This window comes from Phyllostomus discolor, chromosome 2 (assembly GCF_004126475.2).
Source record: "Phyllostomus discolor isolate MPI-MPIP mPhyDis1 chromosome 2, mPhyDis1.pri.v3, whole genome shotgun sequence".
In the NCBI taxonomy this organism is placed as follows: domain Eukaryota; kingdom Metazoa; phylum Chordata; class Mammalia; order Chiroptera; family Phyllostomidae; genus Phyllostomus; species Phyllostomus discolor.
The window spans coordinates 20138685-20162430 of record NC_040904.2 but is presented as its reverse complement, the minus strand read 5'-3'; the positions used below and the strand labels follow the sequence as shown (position 1 = coordinate 20162430).

At 36.5% G+C, this 23746-nt stretch overlaps 1 protein-coding gene and 1 long non-coding RNA gene across 2 annotated transcripts; one reads left to right on the top strand and one right to left on the bottom strand.

The window, feature by feature from the left end:
• On the bottom strand, positions 1-17903 carry LOC114490925 (arylacetamide deacetylase-like). Its single transcript, XM_028505044.2, has 5 exons — positions 17666-17903; positions 10310-10532; positions 7994-8063; positions 6787-6958; positions 1-2162 (listed from the first exon to the last, which is right to left on the bottom strand). Exons 1-5 carry the CDS (start codon positions 17804-17806, stop codon positions 1566-1568), a joined length of 1203 nt encoding a protein of 400 aa, XP_028360845.1. The 5' UTR covers positions 17807-17903; the 3' UTR covers positions 1-1565.
• On the top strand, positions 16714-16856 carry LOC118498783. The gene is made up of 2 exons (XR_004901241.1): positions 16714-16749; positions 16780-16856. It is a non-coding gene; the product is annotated as an uncharacterized LOC118498783 (long non-coding RNA).
• Positions 17904-23746: the final 5843 nt, after the last annotated feature.

The following is a 23746-nucleotide window of genomic DNA, read 5'->3' as shown; positions in this document are numbered from 1 at the left end:
TATAACTTTTTTCATAACTAGTTAAAATTATTCTTTGGTGGGTGTAAAATATTCAAATATATCCATGTTTGGAGTTCACATTTTTTTAATTTTTTAGTTGTAAGTTGACAACTTTATTTTTTTGTTTTGTGAACTTGGAGTGTTTTGTTTTCTTGTTGTTGTTCTTGACACAGAATATACCTAAGTATTAATTGGGCAGTTTCTTGTACTGCAAAAGTCACCTACAACTAAAAGTGCTTGCATTTTAAAAGTTTGTTAGTTAACTGATGTTTGGTTAACTGATATTTGTAACTGATTATTACAAATATTTTGTACTATACATATAATTGTTTGGTGGCTTAATTAAAATACTTTTTTCAACTATTTTTTTAGTCTTCATAATTTTCAAATACAAGCACCATAATTATAATAAATGTATATACCATATATAATGTATGTGTATATAGTTTTATCACATTTCCATCTAAAAATGATTTGCCTTTTTATGTGAGAATCCAAACTATTTTCTACCATCCAAAGTTATGAGCTCAAAAATGTTAAAAAAATCATTTATAAAAATTTTCTTGAACATTTAATTCTGTTTTCAGGTAAAGAAATGTGCTGATTTTTTTAACCATTGAAAAAGAACTTACAAAAATTATGACTTTGCTAATAATGTCTATAATACTGTCAACTTTATTATTTTTAAAATTTGTTTTCTAATCTGCTATAGAAAATTGAAATTGCCACTTCTTATAAAGTTTTCAGTGCAGGTTCTTCTAGTCTCTTGTTGTAGTAGCTGTTCCAGGAATTGTGTCAGCTTGTGCATCTCCATTTGACTATGCATTGGTAGTATGCATTCATTTTAGGTGTTAAAATGTGTCCAACTTATTTTTTCAAAGTAGAAAAATGACCGAATTGAAAATAACTGCTTGAATGTAATTTCTAATTAACATTTACAAAATTATTAAGTGTCCTGCTTTCTTCATGAAATATTCAAACACACACATTACAATAAACAGTTTATTTAGAAAAATAAACAGTTACTCATTTCTTGTAGCTCTAATTAACCACCTTAGTTTTTTATTGCCTAAAAATATTACTGTTGAGACAAAAGTTCTAAGCAAACACATCTGGCTTGTGAAATGCCAGAGCTGTCACCGGCATGGATTTGGAGTCTTGAAACATCCTTGTAGGCAGGAATATGACCTATGTGCAAACTGTTTTTCAAAGCATTGCCTCAATTTAATGCCATTTGTCTATTAATACAAAATTCACTTCTTAATGCAAGCAAGCCTATTGCTGTGCTAGGATACCAAAGTTAATACCAATGACTCTTAGATACTTTAGTAGGAAGAAAAAAATATATAGGAAAGTAGTATTTTCAAAGGTGCAGAAGAGAGGAAATAACATTTAGAATAAAGTGTAGAAGAGTTCCACTAAGTTATCGAAAAACAGCACGATTCCTCTGAGGACCCTTGAAAGTTCACGGATGAAGAACATAATCAATGTAAACAAACCCTTTGATTCTCACTAATTTGTTTGTGATTTTGAGGATTATGTAGTTTGATGACTCTATAACTTTACTATAGATTTTCATTTAGCCAACTCAGATAATGATTTGTGATTCTATCTCTAATTTTAAATCCATGATAGGTAATTGCTCCATGGAATCCATCCTCAAAGTGCTGATGGGTCACCCGAACTCCAGCCTTCTGAAGTCGGGTGACATACATGATTCCATCATCTCTTAAGATGTCATATTGGCAGGTGATGACATAGGTCACAGGTAAGCTATGTAACTTGTCATTATCAGCCAACAAGGGAGCTGCCCTCACATCTAGAAACCCTGGATACTTTTTAAACAGCTCAGAAGTATCATGAGTTGGACTCTTATACAAGTGCCCTTTCTTAAAGATCTCGGGGAGCAAAGAACTCCAATTAACAAATTTGAAGAGCTGGGCTGATTCCACTGGTGTGTGCTGATTGAAGAGCATGGCTTTTTCAAGTGACCTGTCCGTGGTAAAGTATTCACTCCAAAACCTGACCGTGAGTGATTTGGTCAGAGGTGGAAGTAGTGCGTTATCCCGATAGGATGGTAAATCCATATCAAGAGTCTGCAGGGCGGGATAAATTAAAGACTGGATCTTGAGTTTGATCTTGACATCTGGGTCATCTATGAGCTGAGAAATAATTTAAAATCAGTCGTTGAAATAATTTTCATTAATAGTAAATACATTCATTTATGAGGTTGATATGAGATAAAATCAAAGTTTCAAAAAGGTAATCAGAAACAATAAAAATATATCTCAAAGAACTTTCCAATTTTCAATATTATATGTAAGATTCAGTGTCTACACTTAAATGCCATAAAGGTAAACAAAATGATTTGCACTACTTTCCTCATGGATATAGAAAATAGGCCATGTGATTAAATCCTGACACTTGTAGCTAAACTTTGATTTTTCTCCTTTGTCTTTTCAGAGAATTAAAATTGTATTAGTCCCATCAAAGAATTAACTTTTTGTTTTTGTTCATACCTACTCTAAGCTTGTTTTGAATATAAGAATTTCTGTTCTTGTCATTATTATCTTCCCTCTTTTTTATTTTATTTTTTATCTTGAGTCAGATGCTTATTTCAGCCTCTCTTCTTATCTCATATATGCTTTGGAGAAAATACAATTTCTTTTAAATATACAGAACATATAAAAGATATACATTCTTTTTAAATAGTGACAGGTCCTTAGTGTATTTTTTAAAATGTCCATACAAAGAAAAACATATTATTTGTCTTTTTCTTACTGATTTCCTACATTATTGCATTTAGTAAGAGTCCAAATGCAGTACAATTTAAATTCTAAATTTGTGCCCCACCACTTGGTCAAGTTCTAAAAATGATCATGTGCATTTGCTATGTCCCTGTTCCACTGAGTGAAATATATTGATTGTTATTCCAGTCATCTATCTAGTTATTATTTTTGCCTACTTATTCTCTTACTTACTAAAAGAAGTATTCTTAAACTTCTTGATATGGTCATAAACTTGTGTTTTCTCCTGTAGTTTTGTTAATATTTTCTTCATGTATTAACCCCATGTAATTAAATCCATACAGATATAGAGTTGTTGTATTTTCTTAGTCATTTAAACCTTTTCTGTAATGATGTGATCTTAATCCATCAAGTCTTTCCGATGTTATTACAAGGTATATATATTTTCTATGAATTACTTTCAAATAATCTGCTCATTTATTTTTTCAGTCTGACAATCTTGGTCTTATAGCAAGATCATTTAGACCCCAAATATTTAATTAGTAAAATAATTGGTGATCTACTGCCTTATTTTCTCCATCCTCTTTCATTTATTTTTTTCTATTTTTGCCTTCTTTCAAATTGGTTAAGTTTTTAATTATTCTAGTTTCTGCTTTAGTAGTTTATGTTATGCCTTGTTTATATTCCCTAGGTGATTACCATAAAATGTGTATTCTTAACATCTCAAAGACTAATGAACTTGCTGAAACATAATTCCAAATTTTTATTTCTTATTAGACAAAAAAAACAAACCCTTATAAGACTGGAAATTTATCCTCTTCTCTCTCCTTAACTTATAGTTTGACCTTTTTCATATTTTAATTCTATACATCTCATTATTTTAAATTATTCAAGTTTATTAGACTTACCCACATCTTACCACATTCTTGCTATTAGCTTCTTCATGAAACTTAAACTTTTATTTGTATTTTCATTGCATCTAAAACATTTCACTTAAAGCATCCTTAGTGTGTTCCATTAATAGCAAGTCCTTTCAGTTTTTTTTTTTAGTTTTTTTATTGAAGTAGATGCTTTTTTAAAAGATTTTATTTATTTATCTTTTAGAAAGGGAAGGGAGGGAGAAACAGAGAGAGAGAGAAACATTGATGTGTGGTTGCTGGGGGCCGTGGCCTGCAACCCAGGCATGTGCCCTGAGTGGGAATCGAACCTGTGATGCTTTGGTTCACAGCCTGCGCTCAATCCACTGAGCTACGCCAGCCAGGGCGAGTTTTAACCAAATAAGTCTATTTCTCCTTTATTCTTAAAGTAAAAATTTTGTGGAGCACAGAATTAGGTTAGGTCATTTTGTGCTGCACTTTTATGCTATCATCCCATTCAGTTCAGATTTACATTTTTGATATTGAGAAGTAAGCTGCCATTATGGCTTGTACTTCTGTGAAGTTACTTTTTTTCTGCTTTACAATTTTTTCTGTTTCTTTTTGATTCATTTTGTTTTGCTGCCTTCTGCACTTTTCCTTCTGTCTATATGTATATTCCTTTCTAGTTACTTAGTGTTAAGCTTCTCAAAAATGATTCTTAGGGTTCAGGTAGCTTCTTTTATCTGTGGCTTGATATTGTTAATGAGTTTTACAAAAGTCTGTACTATTGTGTTTTTAAACATTCTTTTATCTCATTCTCTCCTCTACTTCTGGTATAACAACAGGAATTCTACTGGATTTTCAGACTATATCTGCTATATTTCTTATCTTCTCTTTCATATTTGTTAACTTTTTGGCTCCCTATATGTCATTTTGCAGAGTTATGTATGAGTTGGATATGACTCATCTTTCAGTTTATAAATTATCTGCAGCTGTGTGAAAGTCAGTAAAGCAATTCATAAAGGTTTTGATATTGATAATTTTATTTTTGAGTTTCAGAACTTTAGTTTTTTTCAAAACTCCACTTTTCTGCTGGAATTTGCAATCTCGGTTGTGAATGTATTGAAGAAAGTAGGGTAGTTATTTAATAATCTGTGGCCCATAACTGTAGCGTTTGAATATGGCCAAGTGGCTTTCCACTGCCTGCTGATTCTGCTTGCTTTCCTTCCTTGCTTTTTGTTTACTTGTTTTCCTGGATATGTTTTATTCTGTGCTAGATACTGAATTTCTTAAAACATTTGTAGGAACAATTTAAAGTCTATGATGGTACTCTGTGTGTCTGGGAGGCTTTTTATACGACTCTGTCAGGCACAGCTGAGGATCAGCCACTCACGCCATTCCTATTTGAAGTGAAGGCCTGAGATCGCCCCCACCATCCAGGTGATGTGAAGCAGGACTCTGAATGCAGGTGGTTGTGTAACAGTGGGGATAAAACAGTGTTTTATATCACTGAATTATACACTTAATTGTCATGACAGAAAATTTTATGTCATGTGTATCTTAGCACAAAATTTTAGAAGTGCAGGAAGAACCACAATAAAACTTTATATGCATTACCTTCCTGTTAAAAAAATGCATGTGAGGTTTGTATTGCAGCAGGTTCACCTTGGCCCTGAGAGCATCTCTATGAAGGGCCTCACTTAACCTGAAGAGCGGTTCGGGGGTGTCCTCACACTGGACTTCCACTCTAGCCCTGAAAGGCTTCCAAAAGGTATCTTGTTGTAAAATTTTTCCTTCCTTCCTTCCTTCCTTCCTTCCTTCCTTCCTTCCTTCCTTCCTTCCTTCCTTCCTTCCTTCCTTCCTTCCCTCCTTCCTCTCTCTCTCTCTTTCTTTCTTTTTGAGTGCCATAATCCTTTAGGGTAAAGAGGACATTGAGTACTGGGTTTCTTTTGTAGGTTTTTTTCTTCATCTTTTAAAAAAACTTTTGCCTAGAAATTTCTCATATCTTATGAACTTTTTGATATATTTCAGATTATTATATCTTATCCCAATTTTTAATAATTATGGGTCAGAATTAATTTGTGCACCATGACAGAAACCAGAACTGCATACAACAAAGGGCCAATTATGCAACACAGTGAAAAGAAATTGATGCTTCAAGTGGCTTGTCCAAGGTCACAGCTGGACCTTACTTTAGCTTCAAAAATTCATGGCTCCTGATGGTTCTTTGCAGTACATCGAGGTGCCTCTCAGAGAGACAATGGGTAGCGATATAGAACTCAACTTCTGGAAATAACAGATATATGTTCTGTAGCATACTAAGACAAACCAGAGGATTTTTATCTTTCCTTTACCTGGAAATAATGCGAAGGTTATCCTAAAAATACCAATCGCCAAACTTTATATACTTTAAAGTGTATATGAAAATGAATAATAAAAACACATGGTCTGTATTATTGCACAATAAATTTATGTGCAATATTTCTGATTATATTTGTTATTAAATTATGATGATTTATTTGCAAATACACTATAATTTTTTCGTATAGGAATATTGTTCCTAAGCCATAAGTGCCAAGTTTATTTCTTAGATTAAATAAACCAGTATAAAAAATAATTTTATTCATAATCTATAGACTAATTAAGTACCACTGAAAATCAATACTTAATAGGTGTCCAGTTTTAGCAAAATGTCATAGAATAGTGTAATAATTGATACTTGAAAATAATCGTTCCTTTTTTAAATAAGTAATATTTATGAACCTGCTAACATTTTTGTCAATAGGTTATTTTATTATTCCAATAACAAGTTTTAATGCAAGTTTTAGCACATTCCACTGAAGACAACCGAAATTATTTGATTCTTTAGGGATGGTGGTTGGTGCCATTGCTTACACAAATTGCTTACACAAATATATCCCCTAGTGTAACAAAACACTATGTTACTTATCTTACCATATCCTTCATGTTTAAACCAATAATATATAAAGAGGATTTAGTTATTTTATTAAAAAAATCAAGTAGGAGATAGAAGTAGAAGCAGTAGGTATATTAATTTTCTCTGACATGATCTCTATGTAACTCTAATATAGTAATATATTTACACTGATATTTTAGTATTTTAAATAAATGCATTTATGTGTGGACCATTTTATCTAATGAGACAAATTTGAACAACATACCTTTTGAGTGACCGCTGCAGCCAAATTCCCTCCGGCACTGTCTCCAGAAACTCCAATTCTTTTAGGATCTACACCGTATTTTTCAAGAACATCCTGGCGTAAGAACCACTTCAATGAATTATATACATCTTCAAATTGACTGGGGAAATGATATTTAGGTGCTAATCTATAACTGTGGGCGGGAAAACATGTTCTTTAGGTCAATACTTTAATAAAAATGTGCATGCATGCTGTAACACTAAAATCAAAAGTAAATTTTTTAAACAAACATATTTTGAATCCTAATGAATAAAAAGACAGACTTATTTTTAAAGACAGTACTTGATATAAAAACTTTCACAAATATTATTTTTATACTTTTTTATACTAGTAAAGGCTTGAATGACAAACTTGGTGTAGACTTTAGAAAAAAAAGCACAAGTGATAATTAAGTAAACTTCTTCCAGAACGTTATCCTTTGTAATCATTACTCTTTCTCTATATTTATTTTTATTTATCTACAATCAATAAATATCAAATACATCTTAAGAATTATTGTATTCCAACATAATTTATTGATCAAGTTGGGAAGCAGTCACTCCCATGTTTTTTCATTTTCTCTTATTGATTATTGATTTAGAATGATTTTTAGAATTGAGTTTACCTATATTTCTTTTAAAGAAGGATCATACCATGAAATATGCCACACTAATTGTTTTTAAAGGATCATACCATGAAATATGCCACACTAACTGCTTTATATGTATTTTACCACTTAATTCTTGAAACAACTCTGTGATATAGAAGATATTATATGACTCACAGCTTACATATGAGAACATGGAGCTACGAAGAGATTTAACTGGCACACAGTCACTCAGTTAATTCGAAAACCAAAGTTTGGGACTGATTCTCTGACTTGGAAGCCCTCCTTATTCACTCTGTCCATTAACAATAGGCTAGAACTCCAGCAAAGATCCTTTGTCCATGAAATTCAATAGTTTACTTTCATTCTAACAACCTCTCGACTGCTTGTTTTTGATCCCCACTTGACCCAACTATACAATTCCTTTCTCTCCGTCTCTTTACTGGCCATGGCCAAGCTCACGTTCTCAATTCTCACCACTTCACTTTCATTTGAAATGCACCTGGCATAACCCAGAAATGACCAGGACAGCTCACTACATGAAGGGCCTGAACAAACCAAACAAACCAACAGTGCACTTACTCGGTCGAAACGACAACAGCATCAAGGCTATTCACTGTTTGTCTTGAGAGCTCGTCATAAGCAAACAAAGCTGAAATAAAGAAAATAAAATCAGAGACCGACAAGTAAACTGATGGATATTTCTTTCCACAAATGGCCTACTGCTGCACCTTTTTCCTCATTAAAATGTTCTGGGAATGCCCTGACTAGTGTGGCACAGTTGGTTGGGAGTCATCATGCAAAAGGAAAGGTGGCTGGCTCAGTTCCTGGTCAGGGCACAGTGCTGCAGGGCAGGCCACGTCCCCAGCTGGGGAGCTGCGACAGGGAACGGACTGGCGTTTCTCTCCTTCTCTTTCTCCCTCCCTCACTCTCTTTCTAAATATAAATAAATAAAATCTTTAAAAATTGTTCTGGGAAAATATTTCTAATATTTCATCATAGCTATAGAAAATAAATTCTTTTGCTCAGCAATCTTTTTACATGGGCATGGTCAACTTTCTTGTCCTTCCCACATTTCACACTGTGTAACTTAAGCCAATGTCTCTCTTCAAGATTAGTCTGTGCTCCCTTTAATGAGCAGATGTTAGGCATTGAAAGAAAAAACATAATTATACCTCCCTGACTTTGAGGGAGTCACAGTGTACTGGGGACAGGAGCAGGGAGGGGCAGGCATAGAAAGGAAAAGCAATAGTGCAATACGGTAGCTGCTTTAATGCTTTAATGGAGAGGCAGAGAAAGTACTCTAGGAAATAGTATTAGACTTTACAAAAACTGCCAGAGGAAGTTAAGGAAGAGTATAAAGGAAATAGGGAGAGCTGACACCTGATTTATATATTCATATTTTCTAGGCAGACAAGAAGGTCTGTGTTTTCTGGGTGTTTTTGGCCATGTGTGTGGGGTGGGGATAGGTCACACATGTTTGCTATTGTGCTTGGAAAAATACTCTTTTGCACATATGAACACTTTAAGAAAATAATATAGAATTTGCCAGTAACAAGAGGAGGGAGAGATCATAAAATACTACCAATGGACTACCAGGATGAGAAGTTGTCACAAAGGTCACATCATGTGGGCCGTGAAAAGAGGAGTAGATGTTTTGTTGCGATGTTCCCAAAGTTGGGTGCTGAATAGTCTTCAAATGTAAATACACACTAGTTCTAAACTTTTACGTAACATTTACCATATGAAATCATGCTTACATTTTAGATGAAAGCACACATTTTTATGTTTTTATTGAATGTTGAAAGAGAAAGCATCAGGTAAATACTATTTTGTTTCAGAGTTTATTCTTGTTTAGTTCCTTTTCCTTGGTGAACATACTCCATCTCTTCAGGTATACCTTGATGGAAAGATTTTTTAAGTGAACTGCTTTGGGAAGTAGGAATGCATGGAAAATAATAGAGACATGGCATAGTCAGATTTTGTCTTAAAAATATCGCTTCATTGCCAGCTGATGACTTTACTGCCTGAATTTATAGAAAATGTTTGGATTATACACTTGACTGTTGCAATTTATGTTTCCAATCTACATCAATACTCATTAACACCCCTTTCTCCTGAAAACATGGAAAGAAAACAACAAGAAAGTTAAGTTCCTCCTGGTGTGAGCTGCTAATACCTCACCATTGTACAGAATCCAATTTCCTCCCACAATCTGTAGGTCAGGCAAACTTCTTCCCATTCTCTAGCTCTCCCTCCCCAACTTTCTTCAACATACTTCTGTTAACTGCCTTACCTTCAGCTTATAAACATGTTCACAGCCCTTCCATATATAAATAGAAAATATGTATCTATACATAAATATAATATGCATTTTATATTATATGTGATAAAATGATATATATTAGACACATTTATGGAAATACAGAAAATAAATTGAAATGTACATGCATTTTATTTAAAAAAATACAGGGTACTTAATCCACTCTGTGCTTCTTTTTTAACCCAAACTGTGTCTTTCCTTTCTACCTAAGTATATTGAGAGACCAGAGTCGCCATTGCCACGACCTCATTTTTCACCCATTATTCAACCCACTTCATTTTGGCCTTCATTACAGCATCCCATCACTCTGGCAATTCACAATTTGAATCATAAATTTCTGCATTCATGAAACAGTTTTTCCTCTTACCTGAGATTTGCTACAGCTGTCAGTACTACTTCTTCTCAGAAAGAAATTTAAAATAATTTTTTAAACTAACATAGCTCCAAAGAAATAAATTTCAGTTGGCTGACGTGTTCCATTATCTGTGATAATGATTCCTAGATACATCACAGAAAATATCTTAATAAAATGTATGCTTCATGATAAGCAAAAATCTGTAACTAAGGCCACATACCAGCACTCCCTAAACTCATGCCACCACCGTGAATGTAAAACAAGCCCCTCCTCAGTGCCTGCGACTTTCGGTTTGGAATGTAGACACGGACAGGAACATTGTTGAAAGTGGTCTCCATCACAGTGACATTTTCAGCAGATGTGGGTGGGACTTCTTGAAAACTCATACAGAACATTAAAGTGTCCATGAAATGGTTGATTCCCAATAGTTCGGCAAACAGAGACTAAAAGTAGAGAAAGAAAAACAAATACCAGGTTACAAACAGCAAATGCCAATGTGATTTATAAGCATAGATGTATGATTGTATGCTCCCCACAGCCCTGTGTCATTTATCACAGGTAAAGCTGAAGGACACGGAAACATCCAGATTCAGAATCTTTACCATAATAATTGCCTCAGGCTAAAAAAGGATACATGAAGAATTCTTGAGGTATTACAACTTGTCAGAATCTACGCCTCTTGCCTTGAGTACACAGATAAACAATGTACTCTATGTATTCTTTTTTATTTTAATTGTTGTTGAAGTACAATTTTCCATCTTTTACTCCCATCCCAGCCCACCCACCCAGCCCTCCCCCCTCCCATTTCCACCTGCCCCTAGTTTTTTATCCATGTGTCCTTTATACTCGTTCCTGTAAACTCTTCCCCTTTCCCCTGAAATTCCCCTGAAATTTCCTCCCCTCTCCTCTCTGAGCCCTGTCAGCCAGTTCTCTAAACAAAGAAACAAGCAAAATGTCACCAACCACACTGAAGTAGAGTACTCTTGGTATTTTAAATAAGCTCAGCATCAAGTGGGAGAAATGGATATGTGAGCAATTATGAAACAACATAACTGCCTGTCACATAAACATGGACAAAGAACTTTGGGGAATGTCACTCAGGAGGTAAACTATTTTCCTGGACAGGACACCTGGGGGGAGAGGTTGCAAGTAGGTGAACTTTGTTATGAATACAGAGAGGGAAGTTCTCAGAAAAAGGCAGGTAGTGCAGTAAAGCTATAAAGTCAGGTCTACAGAGGGATGTACCAAATAAAAAGAACCTTGAAGTGGGTGTCAAGCAATCATGAAGAACTTTATAATGTTGGGATTCCAAAAATTAACAAGAAATGTTTTCCAATTTTAATTTCAAAATATGTGGACTACAGTACTGGACCCAGTGGAATGGTATTGTTCCCTCAGGTTCGCTGTGCTTCCCAACCCCGTCATGCTACACCTGGAGAGGTGTTCAATTAGCAAACAAATACATCTCCTTACTGGTGCCTGGTAGCTACCCCAAAGGGACTTCAGAAGTTGGACGCACAGCAAGCACACACCACAAAGAAACGACTGCCCTCATGTTGCAATTGCCAGCAGAAGCGTGGAACTCATGCAAATGAGAGCATGTCAATGCTAGTCTTCCTGACAGGCTTTGGGAAGCGGGCTATGCCAGCTGTACAGATGTTCATGGATCTTCTGAACCAGTGGGCATCCACCGCCTTGAGCACATGTGGCCTGTTGCACATGCTGGCCGTGCCTCAGCACAGTGGGTGTCCCCTACCTGCTCCTCTGCAGTTACAAAAGGCTGGAGACTCCTACCCCAGTAGACCATCTCCTGTCCTCTATTCCTACAGTGTCTACTTATGTTTCCCCGTGGTTCTGCCGCGTGTGATTTTTGTACGAGCACTCCCACCAATTAGCAATGTGACTTTGAAGAAAGCACATCAATATCAAGCCTGCTGCTTTTAAATGTTAACATAGAAAAGTGGTACTAAGGTCAGAACGTTTACTTACTTAATTTTAACAAATACATTTAAAATTTCTACAACCTTCGACATACACTAGCTGTCAAAACTTTTCCCACAAAAGTAATTTATACCAATGTAGTTGGCCTTCTGGTTTTAAATTAAAGTTAAGAGCAAGTACAAGTCCTTTTTTCAAAATGCAAATCACTGGACTCTAGTATTGTATTTTCAAAGAATTAAAGAAATTTTAGGTTCAAATATTTTTTCAATGTTAGAGAATGATGCTATGTTATAAAAATTAGAGAGAGGGATTTAGTGAAGAAAACAGAAATTGTAATATGTAAGAAAATACTAAGTATGAATTTTTAACATGAGTTTATAATTTCATAAGTCTTTAAATTCTGAGGAAGTATAATAAACATAAAACAAAAGACTAAAAAGTCACCAGTGAGCTAAAACCATTGCCTAGTGTCCCTACATTCTGATTTCAATAATCATGGTTTTAAAATGTCTTTGACCATGTTCCCTTTGGTAAAGTGTGGTGGGGGAGACCAGTAGCTTAATGGACATATCACCTCAGATCAGCTTACTCTCTTTACATTTACTTTAAAGCCTAAATGCAAGTTTTGATGTAAATTTGAAGGATCAAATGATAAAGAAGGAAAATTTGACCGACTCTGAAATTATATCCTTTGGTGTATGGACAAAATTGTTTCTTGTATCTTAGTCCTACAAAGATCTATCAGTTAAGGAAAAAAGTAATTGAATTTCTGTTCATTCAAAGGTGAGAAACAGTGCCACTGACTGCACCCAAGTTAGAGTTCTGCATCTAAAGTGTGGTTATTTGGCAATTTGGAGACTCGAGTGATCATTGGACTTTAAAATATTCATCTTTTGGAGACCAACCAGTGTACCAGTGAGAAAGCCATAGCAGCAAAAAGAACTAAGCAGGGCTGGGAGAATCACTGGCAAAAATGAAGAAAAAGGAGAAGAGAAGATGATAAAAGTGTTACAGAACACAAGAGAGGGTGGGTCAAAGGTAATATACTATTACTGAAAAGAGCCCCCAGGTCCGTGATGTCCGCCGCCTTATAGGAAAGACATCTCTCAATGCCAGAGATTTGTGAAGGGAAAGGAAATGTTTATGTAATGCTATACAGACTTAAAGTAGTGACCTAATGTCTTCATCAAAATACCAAAGTCCCTTAAAACACTCACAAACACACACAGTCCTTCCTTCCCCTTTTGCCCAGTCTGGGGTACCGTATCTCAGAAAAGGAAACAGAATTCCGATGCTCAGGCAGCCCCCAGTTCTTCCTAGTAATCTGTTTTGGCTGGTAGGAATCCCACAGTTTCTGGAACCATCAGCTGTGTTGCCCAGGTCTGTGCTAAAGCCAGGTGGTGGTTCCCCCTTCTAAAGCTGCGGGGCCCCCCCCCTCTAGCAAAGCCATGTGGTTCTCCTTTCTATTGCCACAGCTGAGTGGTCTTCTCTACACAATGGCCGTGAGAGCCCCAACTCTGAAAAAATTGTGTGGTTCTCCCTCCACAATGGCTGCAAGGGGAGGGGGTCACCACTCTGCCAAAGCCAAGTGGCGATTCTCTGCTAAAGCCGCATGGTGATTCTCTCCCACAGGGCCACCAGAGTCCCCACTCTACTAAAGACTGAGTGGTTCTCTCCCTGCACTATGGGTGAGGGAGTCTGCACTCTGCCAAAACTGCATGGTTCTCCCTCCAAGGGCTGCCACGTCTTGGTTTAAATCCCCATGCCAATCTTCCTCTGCAGTCCCATTTCTGACTCCTCTCACAATTGGCTACACTTGCCAGCATTCTCTTATCCTTCCAGCTATACTGGGCTGTCATATGAGCCTGGGCAGGCATGGCCCCATGTCATGCAACCAATCATCCCCAAGCTCTCATGCAGGCTCTATAACTCAGGGGAGTTGCCTCCCAGGGTAAGTCTTGGGGGGAAGTTACTTCCATCCCCCTGGCTCAGAGCTTGGCTACAGCTATTTAACATATCTATGCAACCAGTTAAAGGTTACAGATATGTTCAATGACCATGCCAGAGGTTAGCTGCAAAGCTGTTGCTATGCAAAACGGCTCTCAATAGCCCTGCTCCATGTGTCCCTTCCCCCAACCCACAACTGAAGGGGGAAGGGGTGAAGGCATCTTATATGTCTTTCTAATATTTCCTGGACACCCTGAGTTCTGGGCCCCATTCCAAAACCCTATCTGGGCCCCCCTCTTTGCTGCACCTTATTACAAAAGTAATATTTACAAAAATCATGTCAAGTTTGGAAGCTTCAAACTCACAGTGCGACTCAGGAAAACCTTACAATCTTGTTTAAGAGTAGAAACCATTTTCACAAGTGCATGTAATCCCGAACACAGGTAAGCCTGATAGTGTTATTTGACTGTGATGTTATTTCTTCCCAAGCCTATATGCAGCCTCAGAGTCCTTTGAGGATACTGCTGAGCAATATAACTCTCAGAGTGGGCGCCTGCGTTTGATAGTCCTGTTTTCAGAGATGGTCTGCATTGCAGACCAGCTGACAATTAATTCCATTCGATGCCTTCCATTTATCATCATCACTGAATTATTAAAAGTTTGAATTACCATTCTTTATTTTTATGCTCAAATCAATTGATAAAGCACAAAATAGTACCAGATGGCATTACATTCAAGCAAAAAAGTGTTAAGGTTTTTGTCTTTGGCAGGTAAGAATTAGAAGAGATTCAGCTGCTTAATGGATAATACATTTTATAAAGGTTTGGGAAAGATACCATTATATGGTAGTCTGGTGTACTTAGCAAATAAGGTATTATTTTTTAAAAAATGGGATTGAGCCCTGGCGGGCGTAGCTCAGTGGATTGAGCGTGGGCTGGGAACCAAAGTGTCCCAGGTTCGATTCCCAGCCAGGGTACATTCCTGGGTTGCAGGTCAGAAGCCCCAGCAACCGCACATTGATGTTCCTCTCTCTCTCTATCTCCCTCCTTTCCCTCTCTAAAAATAAATAAATAAGATATTAAAAAAATGGGATTGAAGGTTTTAGGATAAATCTATGTGTTTTTTTTTTTTTATTTGTAGGAGAGCACACAGAGAAAGAAAAAAACAAATCAATAATCAAACAGATAAGTTAGTTCTTCCAAGAACTAAGAGTCATAGGAAACCCATGAACTACAAATTATGTGCAGTGTCAGATTAAGGCAAGTGAAACCTGTAGAATTGCACAGAAAACCATGGTGCTGGGCAAGAGAAAAGGCAAGAAAGGAAACGATCACAAACATTCATTCCAAGAATGAAAGGGCCTCTCCATGATCAAAGGCCCCAGGAGCAGGAAACATGAGAAAACCTGATTCCAGAGAGAGGTTGCTAAAGAAACTCACCAATCACTCAGGAAGGTCAAGAGGTCAGTGCATTCAAAACTTCTAGGGTGGAGTCCAGCCCTGGCAGAGCCGTGCTCTGCCCTCTGCTAACAACAGTCATGGATGAACCAGGGGATTCAGCATTCAGGAGGGCTGGACAGAATTTAGTGGGTTCACATTTACAAAGATGTGTGTGTGTGTGTGTGTGTGTGTGTGTGTGCATTAGTCATAGGAGTAGTCCTTAAGCACAAGAACTGAATGACAAAAAGTCTTTACCCTACCTCTGTTGCCTAGGACATCCTTAAAATAGTGTGTCCAAGAAAATTCATCTAATTCAAATGGAAATAATACAACAGTTGTCTATTTAATATTCGTGCAAGGTAGTGGTACCTTGCAAATACTGCAGGGTACTATTGCAGTATACTGAGTGCCATACTTGGATATTGCAAGTATATCCAATACTTGGTATTGCAGTATATACTGGGTACAGTAAGAAAAATAGTAAGTCTCCAACAGATGAAGAAAACAAACTGGAAAAAAAGTCACTGCAAAGTGAACAAAATACATTACGCAATATTGTGAGATAAATTTTAAAATAACATAAGAAGCAATGTTACAAAGCAAAACCCCACATATTCAAGGAAGATATAGGGAGATAATTGGAGGTCATTGCTAGTCAAAAGATGAGAGAATTAAAAACGGATGTTGATAGAACTCAGAAAAAAGACAAAGTAATTTCAGAAATAAATACTAAATTAAAGAAACTCAAAGCATTATATTTAATAGAAATTACAGAAATAAATGGAAGGAAGAAAAATGTAAAGATTAAAAAGTACTGAGAGAAAATGATGCAAAGAAGTCCGTTGTGTATAAATGTGTGTATGTAGGTATATATGCATAACTAACCAAAATAATAACAGAAATTAAAACAGTAAAACGAAATTAACATTTTAGACAAAATTCAATAACAACCTAAATAAATAAAACTCGAAACTACCTTCTAGTAAAATGGATCCAAATCCAACCAAATATGTGCTAATGAAGATAGTAAAAATGATCAAATGTAAGGCATGCAGGGTCCGGCAGAAGCAACACCTGCCTGAGTGTGGTTGGTAGGGTAATGATATGGGTGCAATAATTTATAGCTTTAATTTGAACATTTCATCTAAAATGTCATCTAGTGTGCTTAAGTGTGATATTATTATGTTACAGAATTACATGCTTATGATTTTGTATTAAAAATTAGCATTATTTGGCCCTGGATGGTGTAGCTCAGTGGATTGAACATGGGCTGAGAACCAAGGGGTTGCCAGTTTCATTCCCAGTCAGGGCACATGCCTGGGTTGAGGGCCAGGTCCCTCCCTGGTAAAGGTCCCTGGTACAGGTCCCTGGTACAGGGGGCGAGACAGGCAACCACACATTGATAATCCTCTCCCTCTCATTCTCCTTCTCTTCATGTCTCTCTAAAAATGAATAAATAAAATCTTAAAAAAAAAACTGGCGTTATTCGAGCCAGACCCTGTATATTGAACTTGTTCAGAACCATTTTAAATGACAAAAGAGAGTTACAACACCTTTAAAAAAAAGGCCAGGAAAGAGGCAAAAAGCCAAGTGTTTTATTACTCAGGCTAATTGATCTTGAATTATCTTTTTTTTTTATTTTAGAGGCAATTTGCTACAGAGGAGGTTAAAGAAGATAACCAATAGTTTGATTTCTAAGCAATTAGCATCACTAGGAAAGAACCACAGGTCTTTGCAGGCCAGCCATGGTCACCATGTGGGCAGTGGCCAGGCTACCCCAGCAGTTCATCTGTCCACTGGACACCATACATGTCCCACTTCCATGACCTTTACCAGTGACCTGTTTCCAAATATCTCAGTAAAATTTCATTTTCATGTCTGAATACAAGATTATTGCACAGAACTCTGTAATGAATCACAGCATGGTTCAGTCCTGCCATTTCTGGTGTTCATACGTTAACACACTTTATTCTTGCAGCGTTCATGCAATGAAACTCACAGTAAGACTGTTTTTCTCAGCCAGCACATTTTGTCCTTTACTATTTAAAATCAAAACTCCTTGACTACCCCCTCCATATTCATTCTGTTAGTGGTCTGCATTAAGCAATAATTAAAACATGAAAAAAGCTTTAAAATCAGCAACTTAAAGAGCACAACTACCAAGAGGGTGGAAATTGTGAAAAATATAAAACAGGTATTCTCTCCTGATTAAACTGTTAAATATTGACTCAATAAGATTCTATACTTACCAAATTTAATACAGTTTTAAGCACTGCATTCAACAAGACTAATTTCCATGGCTCCTCAATATTGTCTGGGAGAGGTGTGTGAACATAATACGCTCCGAGGACACCCAGCAGCAGCAGCAGCAGAAGAGTCTTTCTCCCCATGACGTTTCTCTTCTGCTCCAGCTGCTTAACAGCACAGCAAACACATTGAAATTTTCAGAGACTGAAATTTTGTATGAAGTTTTTGACTCTATCCCCAAGTGTTATCTAACTCTCTGGAAACAAATTGCCCTGTTCAGTGTGTGATCTCATTGGGTGTTCATAAATAAACAGCACGAGTGCCAAGATCCCTGTGAACATAGGGCACTTACTGCTGGCAGGTTTCGTCACATCCAGTTTCCTTATGATGTTGCTCAGCAGTCAGTTCATTGCATAATTACTAGGTGCAGAATACTTTATTAAAAAAACAATTTCTAAAATAAAAAACAAGAAACCTTGTATGTGCTTCAACTAACAGATGTCAGAGAAGGGGAAAACGAGTATTTTTAAAGCATTGAGAACATTTACAAAGTAAAAGTGAATATGCTCACATGCATTTTATGACATTTTATTGCCTCTATAATTATATCAGTAAGTAATGCTAATTATGTTAGAATTATACAATAATCATGCAGATAACTGTTTTTGAGCACTTACCCTGTACCGCAGGTGGTGTGCTCAAACAATTAAATCTCAGTTAATCCTCAATAGTATTGTTGTCATGTGAGAGAGAGATAAAGAGACTGAGGAAAGTGTATAAAGTTGTACAAGTTCATTCAGTAGTAGGGAGTGAGGCCAGTACTGTCCTCCATGAGTGCACACTGAGACCTCACTTGTCCCAGTTCTTTGATTAGTCTCAGATTATAGATAAGCAACTGAGATTAAGATTCAGTGTAACTAGCCAACATCATACAAAACCAAGTCACTGTGTTGTTGGAGACATTATGGTCCACTGAATATACATGTGCCCCTATGATTTTTGGGTACCTTTGATAGGGGGCTTAAGACTTTGAAAGTTTTAGCTTAAGGTAAATAGCCATAAATCTAGCAAGTAATGCATATGTTAAGCTCTTTGTTTGAGAAACTACAGATAAGGCCCATCTGGCGCCTGAGAAAAAGTGGCTGACTTCCTGGGGTGCTGGCTAGAGATTACTGCTTGGAGACATCCCTATTGGGAAGAAGTAGGCAACTACCCCTCCAACTTGGAGACAGCTAATTGCCAGGATAGAAGTGGAGCTGGGAACTTCAAGGACTCTCTCTCACTGACTTCTTTTTTTGTCTTCCCCAACCTCCCTTATAAAAGATCTGGCCAGGAAGAAAGGGGTAGATGGTTTGTTAGGGTATGACCCCACCATCTTCTCGGATCGCTGGCCACCTGAATAAAGCGCCTATAAAAGATGCAATCACTGTCATTGCTTATTGGATTTGGTAGTGACAGGCATCCTGAACGCTGTTGTCTTTTCCAGTTACACTTGCTCTAGCACTTAAGTACACTTGTAGGACTAGTGTTAGCCAAACGCACCTGATAGAAATTAACATGCTATTTCCAGACAGAAGTACTTAAAATCCAGAAGACTTGCACACCTATGTTTTGCAATGGTAGAATCACAAAATATATGTAACTTGGATGAACTCCAAATTCTATGGAGTTTGGAGTTGTTCAAACCCCATAGAATTTCTTGAGCAATAAGTAAATATGCCAAATGTGAAGTGTTGTGTGATTTAATCTTTGTATCACTTTAAGTATATTGTATAACTTAGGCCTCATATCAACAGTGAAATGTAAGAGTTAATATTATGACAGGCTGTCTTATTCCAAAGTCATATCATCACATTTCTATAGTTTTCATTTAGAATCCTCTGCCTCTGAGGAAAAGTTAAGTTTGTTCTCATTAATGGTAGAAGTGAAACTCAAATTAGTTTATTTTTTAAATGAGCATGCATTGAAGTTGACTTTTTGTTGAGTAGTCTTATGGAGGTTAACAAATGGGTACATTTGTTAAACTATACTATGCAGTTCGGACGTAGAACACAACCACTAGCTCCAAACCCCCTATTTTCTAGACCTTTGTGGTCTCACCTTTTCTCCATCCTTAAACCCTGGCAACCAGTGATCTATTCTCCATCATGATAGTTTTCACATGTAACATAAATGAAATCATATGGTATATAATATTTTGAGACTGGCTTATTATACTAAGCATACCCTCTTTGAGATTTGTCCAAGTGTTGGGTATATTTAACTGGCTTTTTTAGAAAAAAAATCTAAACAAAGTAAAATCCAGATTTGTATCAACATGAGTGTAATGTCTTTCTCAAAGTAAATGACAAAGTTGTTTTTGTAGTGAATACTATGTACACATGTTTAAACAGTAAAAGCATATGAGACTTCTTATTTGCTCAGCAAGTTCTAGCAAACAAGTTATTTTGACTTTACATAACTATCGGTTGGTAGTATGAACACAATATGATATTTTTATCTGTGAAATATAACACAAAGGATATCTTTTGTCAAAGTGCTGATTAAACATGCAGTTTCATCATTCTGTCTCATTTGAATTATTGTGTAAGTTCTTGTTAAGGCCATTTCCCTTAGTTGTACATAATGTGGTTTGTTCTTTTTTTTTTTTTTAAGATTTATTTATTTACTTATTTTAGAGAGGGAAGGGAGGGAGAAAGAGAGAAACATCAATGTGCAGTTGCAGGGGCCTGTGGCCTGCAGCCCAGGCATGTGCCCTGGCTGGGAATTGAACCTGCGATGCTTTGGTTCACAGCCTGCACACAATCCACTGAGCTATGCCAGCCAGGGCTTTGGTTTGTTCTTGACTCAAGACTGATAATCCTTCTTTCTTTCTGCTGAAAGTCAGTAGAATTGATAATTTTCGGTAGGCTAAATTATTTTTTCGTACACAAAATGAAAGATGTAGCAACATTATCTTCTTCTAATTATTAAGTCACTCATTTACTCATCATAAGACCTGAAAAGCACTTGACAAGGAAGTAAGTATAATATCATGAAAGCGTTCCTCATTAATCCACATTGCTGCCAAACTTTAAAATGTTGGAAAAGTGTTCAGTTACCTGTATCTCTAAACGAATGACACATGTTCTGGAGAGCTTGCTTGGATGTTCCAGCAGTGGAGCACAGCTCCTGGTGTACACCCTGACCAAAGACCCATCCTCTCCTCCAGCTGGGGAGGCAGTCCTCTTCAACCAAATGAGCAGCTCTGGAAAGGACACACTGGGACTGGCGAGGGAGGAAGGGACACCACCCTAGCCAGGGGGATCAGCCGAGTCAGCCCTGGTGACCGCTGGGGTGACAGAAGTTGCAGCCACATCGCCCTCACATCCATATGAGACATATTTTTAAAGTGTGCATTTGATATTATTCCTCAAGATGAAAATCAATAACCCGATCATCCACCTCAATAAGGTGCAAATGGTAAATAAAGCTTAAAAGTCTGTAGAAGGAAATAAAAAATACAATCATTAATTAATGAAATAAAAATAAACATGAGATAAAGAGGATCAACTAACACCTTTAAAGAGCTCAGACAATTGATAAATCCTTAAGTGACTCATCAAGAAAAATATAACAGAAATAAGCAATAAGACATCACTACAGATTCGAATGTCAGTTTTAAAAATAAAATATTATACACAACATTATGCCAATAAATTTAAAATCTTGGACAAAATGGATAAATCTCTTAAAAACTCTAAAGTCAGCCATGAAGAAATTTTAAACAAACTGGTTGCTAATAACACTATTAAAGAGATTTCATCTGCAATTTTAAAAAACTTCCTACAATAAAAAACAGTGGTGAGATGTTCACTGTTGAATTCTTCAAGATTTTGAAAAAAGAAAATACCAGTTTTATACACACTTTCCAGAGAAGGAAAAAAATATTGATGGAGTACTTCACAAATCATTTTATGATACCAGCAGACTTGAACCCAAATTTTGACAAGTCCAGTAAAGAACAAGCCAGTTACAGATGAAAATCTCTCACAAAAGTGAACACTTATTCTAAACACTTGCAGACTAGGGACCACTAGTAGGTGCCCTGACCAGGAACCAATCCCACTACCTGTGCATGTGTTCCGACTGGGAATTGAACCTGCAACCTTTCGGTTTATAGGATGATGCTCCAACAAAGTGAGCTACACTGGGCAGGGCAAGATGAATAACTCTTTAAAGCAAACATATTTTAAATATTAAGTTGGGTTCATCACACTTATAAAATAGAAATATATGGCAATAATAATCTAATAGAAGACATGGAAGAAATGGCACTATACTGTTGGAAATTTCTTACCGCTGACATGCCATAACATTTGAAGTCATAACATGAAGGTAAGTACTGTAAACTCTTAAAGAAACCACTAAAAATAATAAAACCAATATCCCAATAATGGAGATACAATTAAATCTTTAAAATACCAAATTAATCTATTTTAAAAAGCAGGAAAATGTTGCAACAATGAACAAATGGAACAAATAGAAAATATAGCAAGATGACTTAAACCCACCCATATGCTTCTCCAGACATCTCTCTCTGAAATTATGCAGTTCAAAAGATTTTTCAGGTCTTAAGGATCACCTGGTGGGTTCTGTAATGGAAGCTGTTTGCACCAAGGCCCAATAATAAACTAGCAACTGACATTCAGTGAAGCAGTACCTCATGGGAGGAGGTAAAAAAGGGTATGGGGTTGGTAAATGGGGATGTAAGGAAGCTTGACTTGGGGTGGTGAACACACAATACAGTATGCAGATGATATATGATAAAGTTGTACACCCAAAACCCACTTCATCTTATTAACCAATGTCACCCTAAAAAGTTCAATAAAAAAGTTTTTTGAAAAAGCAACACATTGCTTCTTATAGATTCTGAATCCCAAATCCCCAAAAGCACCACTGGGTGGCAGTGCTTGACTTCATCTGCAAGTGCCTGAGCAGGGGATGTCACAGAAGTCACCTGCACAGCCCTGTTTTTGTTCTACACTCCGCTCAAATGTGGAAGTATTTCTAGCAACCCAAAGTTGATCAGGAGTTGACCAGGGCCAAAGTTCATATACATATCCATCAATATAGTCCACAGACATTGCATTTCTTATTGTCCACCCAGGAGAGTTTTATCTCGTGCATCTATAACATTTATCTGGAGGTCCTGGACAAAGTTATTCTTAGCAAATGTGTGTTCATCAAGCCAGTTCATGGATTTTAGCTAGTTTGATTAAAACGAGCTCATCATGTATTGCACACAGACATAATCTTTGGGTTACTCCTCAGAGAATCATTATCCTAGTATAATTAATATAAAAAACTGTTCTCCTCAGTACTTACCAGGACAACATTGTCAGTGGTGGCAGCATTTGAGAAGGCCCAGATGTCCTTGGGGGAACACGGACATGGATTGGAGTCCTGTCCAGATGCAGGTACATTGTGTCTGAATTGCTTCTGAAGTTGGAATTAAAAAGAAAGCCAAATATATGAAACGAAGTATATATTTCTGAACTTAGGTTCTAAATAATTATTTAAATGAGGGACCCATACTACTAACCATAAAAATAATTGGTCAACTTTACTACTTTAATATTACTAACTTCTACTCATGAAGGATCTCATTTAGAAGAAAAGGAACAAAAGTACCAGATTCAGAATACTCCATATGCATATATGTCTGTGTATGGAAATATGTTTGTGCACTGCACAAATTAATGAGAAAAGAGTAAGCAATAGAAAACCAAGCAGAAGACTCGAAGAAGTGCTTCATGAAAAAGAACTACCAGTAAATATGGGAAGATAACCAAGCTCATTCAAATTTAGAAAACCACAATTAAAACCACAAAAGACACTGCATTGCCCAAATTTGATTGCAAAAAGAAAGAGGTCTAACATGCAATTATTGGAAAAGATACAGATTAATGGGAATGCTTTTGAGAATGTAAACTGTCACAGCTATTTAGAAAATAATGTAGCACTACATTTTCTATGAGTCAGCAATTCTACTCACGTATGCATAGATATGTATATGTGTACATATGTATATATGTGTACAT

Bases quoted from the DNA above. Each gene is read 5' to 3' on its own strand.
- LOC114490925 (XM_028505044.2), bottom strand. From the start codon at position 17,806: ATGGGGAGAAAGACTCTTCTGCTGCTGCTGCTGCTGGGTGTCCTCGGA. The intron at 8,064-10,309 runs GTATGTGGCCTT...TCTTTATTTCAG, and splicing joins CATGAGTTTAGGGAGTGCTG to CTTTGTTTGCTTATGACGAG. The intron at 2,163-6,786 runs GTATGTTGTTCA...ATTATTTCTCAG, and splicing joins CTGCAGCGGTCACTCAAAAG to CTCATAGATGACCCAGATGT.